The following is a 10,036-nucleotide window of genomic DNA, read 5'->3' as shown; positions in this document are numbered from 1 at the left end:
TATATCGTGTGTACTCTCTCTCTCTCTCTCTCTCTACTCTATAATCTCTTGTGTGTGAAATCTATCTCTCTCCATTAAGTAATCTACTCAAAAATTTATTTAGCTACGTCTTATTTCCTAACAACTATAAGTGGGCGTTTTTATAGGGAAAAAAGGTGCAAAAAGTTTACATGATAAAGCTCAAGCATAAACCTCAAGTTTTAGCTCTAGTGAGGACTCTAGAGAGTGCGCCAAAAGGGGTGTTTGAGAGGATGGGCCATTGTTTATATAGGCCCCTTCAAACTTGGCGGCGCGCTCTCTAAAAATTTGGAGGAAATTTTGAGCCCACTGGGCTGCGAAGGGGTCCCGCTGGGCAAATCAAATATCCCGTCAGGCAAACAGGAACTCTTAGTTTCAACAGGTCAATGTGAGTTTGGTGTTATTTACACTCCTATGGGATGTTAATGCAATGAGTTATTACCACTTCACACTTCACGTGAAGACGTAATTGAAATCCCTATGCAAAGTCATGACCTTCAAACCATGAGTCCTAGTTATGGTCTTCGAACCATGAGCCTAGAGAATCTTTGAAGAATCTTTGCAAAGTAATGACCTTCGAACCATGAGCCTTAGTTATGGTCTTCAAACCATGAGCCCTGGAGAATCTTTGAAGAACTTGAAGTATTTATTGCAATGTAGAGATATTAGGTACTGAGATAATAGTAGTAATACATAGCACTCGCAAGAGCACGATATGGAGGGACCTCACGGTACGTGTGAAGAAACTCAGTGGATCGTGATGAGGGAGCTTATATGCGACATACACGTATGAGAGAGAGAGAGAGAGAGAGAGAGAGAGAGAGAGAGAGAGAGAGAGAGAGAGACTTGTAGATCAAGAAGTGCTACCAGGTATTATGCAGCTAAAAGAAATGTTTAGTAGTACCTTGAGCTTCTCCACATGGAATGCCGGTGCCACAACTCGTCGTTGATGAGTCCACGTGTCACCGTTTGCCATCAACAGTCCCTTCCCAATGAAGTGCATCACCCCTTCTTGTTGTAGCCGAGACCGCCCCAGTGAGTACATGTGTTTGCTAGATAGTAGCTCCTTGATATGTTCCAAGTCGTATATAGCTAGCCGAGGCTCAATGCCCCACCAGAACACAAAGCTCTTACCTTGTTACAATACACAGGTCAGTTAGAATATATAAGAGTCTATATGAGAGAGAATGAGAGAGAGAGAGAGAGAGAGAGAGAGAGAGAGAGAAGATGGTTTGCTAATAATGAAAAAAATGAGAACATGGTAGCCTAAAGACAAAGAACTTTTAAGTACTTGAGAGAGAAGAGAGAGAGAGAGAGAGAGAGAGAGAATTGTCAACTCAAGACAAAGAACATACTCTTTTGGCATCATTACACAAGATAATAACATAATGTGTGTGTGTGTGTGTGTGTGTGAGAGAGAGAGAGAGAGAGAGTACTCTCAATAAAGTTATTAGCTATAAATACAAAACAAAGAGTGTACCATAGGTTTGGGACCACTGCACATAATCAGGCATGAGACGAGGTACAATGTCGTGGGAAAGACTTTGCATGTCATGGAGCATGGCCTCCTTACGAAGATTGTTGCGCTCTTGAAGGTTTCCGCCAAAGAAGCTGGGCGATGGTCCACTGATTCCTTGCCTGCGCATCCAGCACCTGATCTTCCAAGGCCTCGACCAGTGGACGTGCAGGAACACCCACAATTGGTGGCATGCAGCAATAATAAGTAGCAAGAGGCACCCAACCCCCACTACTAGAGTGCTCATCCTCATCAAATTTTGCAGCTTATAATCTCCCCCAACTAGGCCCTCTCCTTAGTATCTCACTCCCCTTCCTTGCTTAGAACGTGGCCATCCTCACCCCTTCATATATTAGTTCCTGAAGAGCCGACTAACTAGCTGGCATGGATTCCTTGACGTTTGATCACCTGCCAACAATAGCTTACTATTTTAGTAAATATACTAGACGTAGAGAATCTGTTCTTTAGTCGTAGAAATAATTGTGAGCTTGTTAGTCTTTGACTTAAAAACAATGTGTAACCAGCTAAGCTTGAGTTTGTTTTTTTTCCCCTCAGTAAGTAACCTGACAAATACCACAAGAAGTTTTGGACAAATTCTTGAATAATTCCCACATTCTAACCTACCTCAACATCATGAGCTTCTGTGAGGGAGGCACTGCATACCTAGCGAGGTACGATTGGGGGAAGGGGATCACCGCCTGCCCGTTGGGGGCCGACGGTCCCCGCCCCCAATCGTACCTAGCTAGGTATGCACCACCGGGCCGGCGGTCCCCTGCCCCCAATCATACCTAGCTAGGTATGTAGTCCCTCTCGAGCAGAAGCTCATGATGTTATGTAGTGTATGAAAAAACACTGAAGAAAATTTAGTTTTCGTAATTTCCAAATCTGCTTGTGTATATACCGAGGCAAAGCTGACATTGTTAAAGAGGCATACACAATACAAGAAAGTTAAGAGGAGATGACCTTTTTCTTATTGCATACACGTACAACACAGGTAAAATCATTATTGACTCTTTCACAAAGCATGAAGAGCTAGCGCATATATATATATTATATATAGCATGCAATTACATTTTGTAAAGCCCTAGCGAGAGCTAGTGGTCCCCAACTATAGGTTTGCATGATGGATTGAGACACATATCCTATCAAGTGACTCGGAAACACCCCTCTACTACTACTCCTCCCCTAACGCGAATGGAAGGATTGTGGAGACTACTATTGAAGCTATGAAAGGTTCCGCCGTGTTTTTGAAGGAGGATTTGACGTGGCAAGCTTCGCAGAAATTATACAGGAAAGCAAAGTTCTAATATGGGCACTCGGGCGCAAGCATCACTCGGAGGATTGGTCTAGGACTACTTGTGCCTTGTTGTCAGCAGACGGAATACCAGGGACGGCGGCAAACCTTGGCCATCGGTAGGAGTGGCTGCCCTAATAGCCGTTGTAATTAGGATTCCTGGATGTTGTCATGGCTTAACATGAGCATGACAAAACCTTGTAACTTTTTCGGCTGTTCAATATAATTCACTCACAATTGTGAGTTAAAAAAAAAAAAAAAGAGTATATTGTTACTCTTTGAAGGATGGAAACATGTATTGTTACTTTACTCCCTGTAAAGCCGGACTATGCGATGTCTGTTGCATCCATGTCTCGATACGAGCATGTATTTTATGTGACTCTTTGGTATTCTGTGAGTTTTGCAAAAAAAGAGGGAAAAATATATCATTGCACCTAAAAAGGAACAATGAATTTCATGGTTAATTTTTATTATTGTATGGAATTTTTATAGTGATTGCAAGGTTTTTTGCTACCGTAAGCACTCGTTGTATGTAAAGATCTAGGTCGTGTGGGTTAATTAGGCTACTCGTTATCCTTCATTTGATACAGAAGGGAGTCTAATCTCTTTTTACCTTTTTTTTATGTTCTTTTGCACATGACAGAGAAGTGGGGGCCGTCTAATCCCTCGGACTGTCTATTAACGAAGAATGGATGGAGATGTGGTTTAGGATAAGGTGCGGTGAATTTAGATTAAGATGAGTAGTAATAAGGATGTGTTGGGGGATTTGTCGGTGAATTGGATATTTACTTTCAAGAAAGAAAGCTCTACACTTTCTTTAAGAAAGGTAAGTACACAACAGCCTTCCCGCTTGCATTCCATATTGTACGTGACCCCTTGTCATTTCATGACCCTTTTTTGCTTATGCTAGCTCACTTGTAGTACCAAGAATATCCTCGGTGCCTTTGATACGTGGATTGGAGCTTCCTCTTATTGTTTAATGTGCCTTTATCACTTCCATGCGAGCTATATTAAAGAGTAAGGTAGGTACAAAATTCTTTACCAAAACAAGGAAACTTTGAGCACAATATGTGGGTCCAACATATGTACTAGATTGCAATGCTGGCCTTTTGCTTTTAATTAATTGGAGCCTTGTATTGCTCCGTTTAAGCTATGTAGTAATATGCATGATCCATACATATATATATATGTATGTCGGTGTCCAACTATTACAGCTTTCTCCCATCTAACTATTACAGTATGCATGACTCCACACACACACACACACACACACACACACATATATATATATATATATATATATATATATATGTCGGTGTCCAACTATTACAGCTTTCTCCCATCCAACTATTACAACTATTACAGTATGCATGACTCCATACACACACACATACCATGTACTTTCCTTTCGCTTGGTGTGCCATTTTTGTTGTTGTGCATATTATAACTGCCACCTTCTTAACCATATTCTTTGTAAAGATTGACACCTATCTTGTTTTTTTGGGCCCATGCTCATACTTGACTAAGACTATGGTAGGGATTATTAGTGCTATTATAGGAGATGTTTTGTTAGTGGGATTGCAAGATGTGGAGAGAGAGGATGCTCATGACATAGACCTAGGGAAAGCGAGATTTTCAAGAGGGTATAAGGTTGCTCAAAATTCATGGGAAAGATATGACATTGCATTGAATTCACGGGGTGTATGAGGTAGGAGAGGCTGCATGTTGTAGAGAAGCTATGGAGAGTAGGGAAGCTCGAAGAGAGAGGTGACATGTTTTGTAGCTTTTCTACAACATTGCCACAACGATTGCCCGTATCTGTTTCAAGGCCATGCTCGAATGGGCTAGTTGAAAGGAGTAGGAGGGGGAGTTCTACCTTTGTTGGTATGTATTTAGGGTAAGGCGTGTGGTACTTAGACTCTTCGAACTTGAAGTGCGCGTATAGTGCAGAGTTGATTTGACTCTTCTTCATTGCCCCATTGCCTTGCCTCACATCAAAAGAAAGTGGGAGCGGAGGCGAATATCTGCAATAGTGCGTATCGCCAACAAGGGATATGCTTGAGGATATAACGATGAGTGCGTTTCCTCTTTGGCAAAGAATTGACACAACACCTATTTATATACATGAGTAGGAGTTGATTGTGGATGGTAGTTAGAGCTAGCTAGGGCTCAAACGTAGGAGGTGATTGAGGAGAAAATGATGGACCTAAATTAGGTGAGGAGTGAGGTGGAGTGCACTCCCACTTATGATTTTAACATCCCCCCTTAAGTGGGAAAATATGCCAATCAAAGAAAAATAAGATGTGTGAGGAGAGATCCCCCGTGGAGATTACATTCAAGAGAGGAGACCAAGCATCTGACATGATGCATAAAACTTGGCTTGATCAGTAGTCTTGGTGAGACAATCAGCCCAATTATCTGATGTAGGAGACTAGGAGTGTAGCTGAGAGAAATGAAACCATGCTCCACCAATTCCTTCAAAGCATGATAGGCAATGCAGATGTGCCGCATTTTTTAGGTGAGCTGAGGAGCAAAAACCAAGTCAATAGCTGATTGGTCGCAATAGAGGGAAATAGGGCTCCGATCCATGGGGATGAAGTTGCAAGGGGAGAAGTACCGGAGTCAAGGTTTGAGGCTTGACTTCAGAGAGGGTGGGGCGAGTGAAGTTGTTGGGAGTAAGAGCAACTGAAGGTGGAGGGGAGAGTGCATCTTGAATGTGTGTGGGCCGGCTAAGATGATGAATACGTTGTGAGGGAGAGGGGGAGGAGGGAGCTGGGCTGCGAGCCATAATGTGTGAATGGTCAAGGAGAACGGCAGCAAGGGGTGTGGCAATCACGGCGATGGTATGTGCAAAGATGAGTAGTAGAGTGGTTTGATATAGGCATTGTTGAGGCTACAAGGAGGGAAGCATGATTGCAGGGAAGGTTGGGTGAGTAGCAACTGATTTTACGTGAGGAGATTGAGCCATAATTTAAGTGATGACATGGCTTTGAAAGGGGGCTTGATAGAGTTGATTGAGCCATAACTTGGGTGGAAGGTAAAGGAGCAAATGAGGTGACATGGGTGAGGGAATTGCAACCGAGATTGAGGGAACAGAAAGAGAATCCTCATGTGCAGCAGGGGAAATCACAGCTAGAAGTGAGGGAGCAGGGAGCGCATCTACACAAACAGGGGCAATAGCAGGTGAATGGGCAGCCATGAGGTTCTCGGAAGAAGCTGGTGTAGGCGAGCGAGGAGATGTGGATAAAGAGGAAGTATTAGAACCCTAGGAGGAGGAAGCACCTCGTAGTGGGGAGATTGGGGAGAGCAGGTGTGGGCAGGTCGGCTGTTGAAGGAAATGGTGCATGTGTCGATGTAGAGGGAGGGGTGGAGGTAGGAGAAGAAGCTCTTCAAAGAGGACGACAGAATGACTATAGAGAAAAGTGTTGGTACCTGGATTCAAAAGCTTGTAAGATTTTATGCCAATGGGGTCATCATAGCCGACAAAGATGTGGCGAGTACTCCGAGGTGCCAACTAATTAATTAGAGGGCGGATGGATGTCAAAGGCATATGCAAGGCACCCGAAGATACGTAAGTAACAAAGAGTGGGTGGAGCATCAAACCAATGAGCATAGGGTGTATCACCTTAAAGTGCACAGTTGTAGCTGTGATTTTGAAGATAGCAAGTCATAGAAATTGCCTCTTCCCAGTATATGGGAGACAATTGCGCTTGAGCAAGCATGGTGCGAGCAGCATTGAGCAAAGTGAAATTTTAACGCTCTATGATGCCATTTTGTTGCGGGTGGTTGGGGATGCTAAAATCATAAAGTATGCCACTTGTGTGCCAAAAATTGGGGAAAGCATTGGAAGTGTACCCACCACCTTGGTCGAAGTGAAATCGTTGAATGAGTAGTATAGTGTGATTCTCAACTTGAGCTTTATGGTACTAAAAGTGGTAGAGTGTGGAGGATTCTTTTGATAGAAAATAAATAAAGGTGAAGCGGAAATAATTATCTATAAATGTAAGGGAATATTTATGACTTGTGAGAGATTGGACAGGGAGAGGGCCATAGAGATCTGAGTGAATAAGAGCAAGCGGATGTGAAGTGCGAGATAAAGAGTTAGGAAAGGGTTGGTGAGTAGCTTCACCAATGATGCAACCTTCACAGAGGTTGAAAGATGGCAATTCTTTGGGAAGACCAAGAGCTAGTTTTCGGAGAGCGTGCTGAGAGATGTGGCCAAGCCAATAGTGCCGCTTGAGGGTTTCTGTTTTCCTAGCAGTGTTGGATATTGTGGCAAAAGCATAAGCCGCGGTAGATGAATTCTCAAGAGGGTAAAATTTACCTTGCTGAGGACAAGTGATAGTAAAAATATGGCCACTAGGAGCACGAGCATGGATATGACAGCTGAGACGAGATAATTCCATCTTCAAGCCTTGATTGATAAGCTTAGACACAGAGATGATATGTTTGCGTAGACCTGGAACATAGTAGACTCGAGGTACAATGACTTTGTGACCTTCAGGCAAAGTGATCTCGACATCAACATAAGCTTGCACAAATTGGGTGTTATCATCACCTAAGCTAACTTCTAATGGGATAGAGAGAGAGGTAAGATTCTTGAGCCATTCCTGGTGATATGTCATATGATGGGTGGCACCAATATTGAGAAACCACATGTTAGCAAAGGTAGAGGGGGCACCTATGAAATTGGCATACAGCTACATGGGCAAGTGGGCGGCATGAGAAGAGGTTGTCTAGTGCCATCATAGGGTGATAGCTCAGTAATGAGCTTGGACTTGAGGATATGGGCTGAAGTTGCTCACATTGAACCTTTGGTGGACGAATCTTGGGAGAAGTCCTCCACTTGCTTGATTCATCTTTTTCTGATGACAATCTTTTTCTAGGTGTCCATGTTTGTGACAAAAGTTGAAAGTCAACATGTTGATTTCTCTTGCCGCCATGACACGGTCGTTCGACCACCATGATTGGAGTTTCAATGGTGCTGGCAAGGAGGTTTCTTATTGTTGTTGAAGGAGCCTTGGCGGTCGGACTTGTTGCCACAAGGATTGGCAATGGTTGGGTGCCCGTAGATTGACCACGGAGAGACTCTTCTTAGTGGCTTTTGCTCACCAAGGGTTGCAATTGCATATCCACACTTGAGGCTTGTGTGATGATGAATGCCCACCAAGAGGATGGAAGGGCTACCAGCAAAATCATGGTTTGTAATGTCTCAGGGATGGCCTATCCCGAGATAATGACTTCATCAAGAAGAGGCTGCCAAGTATATACAAACTTGGTAGTGCTTTGTCCTTCTTGCATGTTGGTGTTTACCGGTCTCTTGATCAGGGAGACTTGGTAAACTAAGTCAATATGCTCATACGTCTTTTGAAATAAAAATCATATAGTTTTTGCTCATTTAAGGGATTGTACCATTTGCACTTGTCGATATCTGCAATGGAGGATGATCTCCATATGAGCAGTGTTATCTTTTGTCATCCCACTCAGCTGGCACAGGACTTGGAGCCGAAGTGGAGATAACATCCCATAGTTGACGCTCCTTGAGGTAGAGCTACATTTTCACCTTCTAGACTTAATAGTTGTTGCCATTAAGCTTGTCTATGGTGTGATACCTAGCTTTAAGAGAAGGGGTAGAAGAGCTCTCTGCCACGTCGCAAGGTTCCAGGTGTCTTGGAAGAGAGGAGCGAGTAGCAAGATAAATGTTGTAGGGGATTAAGGATCTAATTTCTTGAAAGCTTGAGTAGGTTTTTAAGCTAATAAAGCTCCGATGGGCCATGAAGGAATAATCAAACAAACACTAATACATATGTTAAGCTAATCACTAATGCGCATAGTGAGATAAAAACAAAGTACTCAGGTGAATGTGGCTAAATTGCATGATAAAATGAACTGACACCGCACCTGTTTATATACATGGGTGGTAGCTAGAGCTAACTAGGGCTCAAATGTAGGAGGTGATTGAGGAGAAAATGGTGGACCTAAATTAGGCGAGGAGTGAAGGTGGAGTGCACTCCCACTCACGATTTTAATAGTGTCAAGTGCTCTTCTAATGCTTCCAAGGAGAGCTTTTCATTTTGTTGTACTTCCATTGAAGTTCACAAAATATGGTGCTATGTTCATGTCTCTCATGCAATGTCCAAAGGTTCCTGACATCTTTGAAGCTCCACGCTACTAAGCCCAATGTTATCCACATGTGACTCCCCTTCTCTATAAAGTATGAAGGCATGCATTTTTCCATCTCTTTATTGGCTTTGTAGCTCCCTAATAAAGAGCATCTTATTAGAATCTTGAGGGGATGTTGATGGGGGGTCTTTTTGAGCAATGGGACTACATCTTGGCACTTGAGTAGAGAGCCTTCTTTTTTGTTACACCCTTTGCATGGGTCCTCATCACATTGAATTAAATAAAGTATTTTTGAGTGGGGTTCTTTGGTGACACTGAGTTTCCAAAAAGAGGCATCTAGTATTAAAAAATTGCACAACCCCCTCGAGTCTTGAGAGAGTTTGCAGTTTTAGAACCAAGCCTACTCTTCAAGGACTATCTGCTAGTGCTTGGGTTGATAGGGTTTGGCATTCGAACGAGAGAGGTAGGTCAAAGATTCTCTTTTTCCTTAAAAGATCTATATGTAACTTCGTGGTCCTAACCGTATTGCCCACTAATGCAGTGTTCAGGAAATTTCTTTGTCCCAAACATACATAAATCCCTTTAATGCAATTCTCAAAAGGAGAAAATGCCTCATAACCTCCATCCTTGCCATTTTTACACTATTTTATGCCAAATTTTTACCAAAATTTTTCCTCTTCCCTATTATCTTAATCAGCTAGTTTCAATTTCCAACCAAGTTGAGGCACACTTTTCTCGAACACTGCATTGATGCATAGCTCTTGGAGAACACTGTCAAAAAATGCGTACCCCCAAGATTGAAGGGGCTCATTTGTAAACAATTTACCGACATGACCATGTCTCACTTTTTTAGGGCATTTATTTGGCAAACTTCCTTACAAAACCCCCTGCTTGACCTCCAGAATTTTCGAAAGCCCTTCTCTCTACATTGTCACTTCAAAGAAGTTCAAAAGAAAGTGAAGGAGTTTGAGGGGGCTAGGGTGATGTCGATGCTGCCTATCCTTTCAAACCTACCATTGGTCTAGCTTCAAAATCCAACTCATGCACTTTAATACAAAAAGAAGGCAAAGAAATGGAGGGATGGA

The 10,036-nt window shown here is 42.8% G+C and overlaps 2 protein-coding genes across 2 annotated transcripts; one reads left to right on the top strand and one right to left on the bottom strand.

Annotated features, from left to right (window-relative positions):
* Window positions 1–871: 871 nt before the first annotated feature.
* Window positions 872–1,814, bottom strand: LOC147417135 (cytokinin hydroxylase-like). Its single transcript, XM_086507853.1, has 2 exons — window positions 1,499–1,814; window positions 872–1,152 (listed from the first exon to the last, which is right to left on the bottom strand). The coding sequence occupies exons 1-2, from the start codon at window positions 1,785–1,787 to the stop codon at window positions 872–874; spliced, it is 570 nt and encodes a 189-aa protein (XP_086363979.1). The 5' UTR covers window positions 1,788–1,814.
* Window positions 1,815–5,887: 4,073 nt separating this feature from the next.
* On the top strand, window positions 5,888–6,097 carry LOC147417134 (uncharacterized). The gene has a single exon (XM_086507823.1). It carries the CDS (start codon window positions 5,888–5,890, stop codon window positions 6,095–6,097), a length of 210 nt encoding a protein of 69 aa, XP_086363949.1.
* Window positions 6,098–10,036: the final 3,939 nt, after the last annotated feature.

Source organism: Adiantum capillus-veneris, unplaced genomic scaffold (assembly GCF_014529385.1).
Source record: "Adiantum capillus-veneris isolate H3 unplaced genomic scaffold, ASM1452938v2 Hic_scaffold_325, whole genome shotgun sequence".
Taxonomy (NCBI): Eukaryota; Viridiplantae; Streptophyta; class Polypodiopsida; order Polypodiales; family Pteridaceae; genus Adiantum; species Adiantum capillus-veneris.
This window is presented reverse-complemented; position numbering and strand designations above follow the sequence as displayed.

What these genes read in the sequence shown, in the direction of transcription:
- LOC147417135 (XM_086507853.1), bottom strand. Translation starts at nt 1,787, where the DNA reads ATGAGGATGAGCACTCTAGTAGTGGGGGTTGGGTGCCTCTTGCTACTT. An exon ending in GCAGTGGTCCCAAACCTATG is followed by an intron (nt 1,153 to 1,498) that starts GTACACTCTTTG and finishes TATTGTAACAAG; the next exon opens with GTAAGAGCTTTGTGTTCTGG.
- LOC147417134 (XM_086507823.1), top strand. Translation starts at nt 5,888, where the DNA reads ATGGGTGAGGGAATTGCAACCGAGATTGAGGGAACAGAAAGAGAATCC.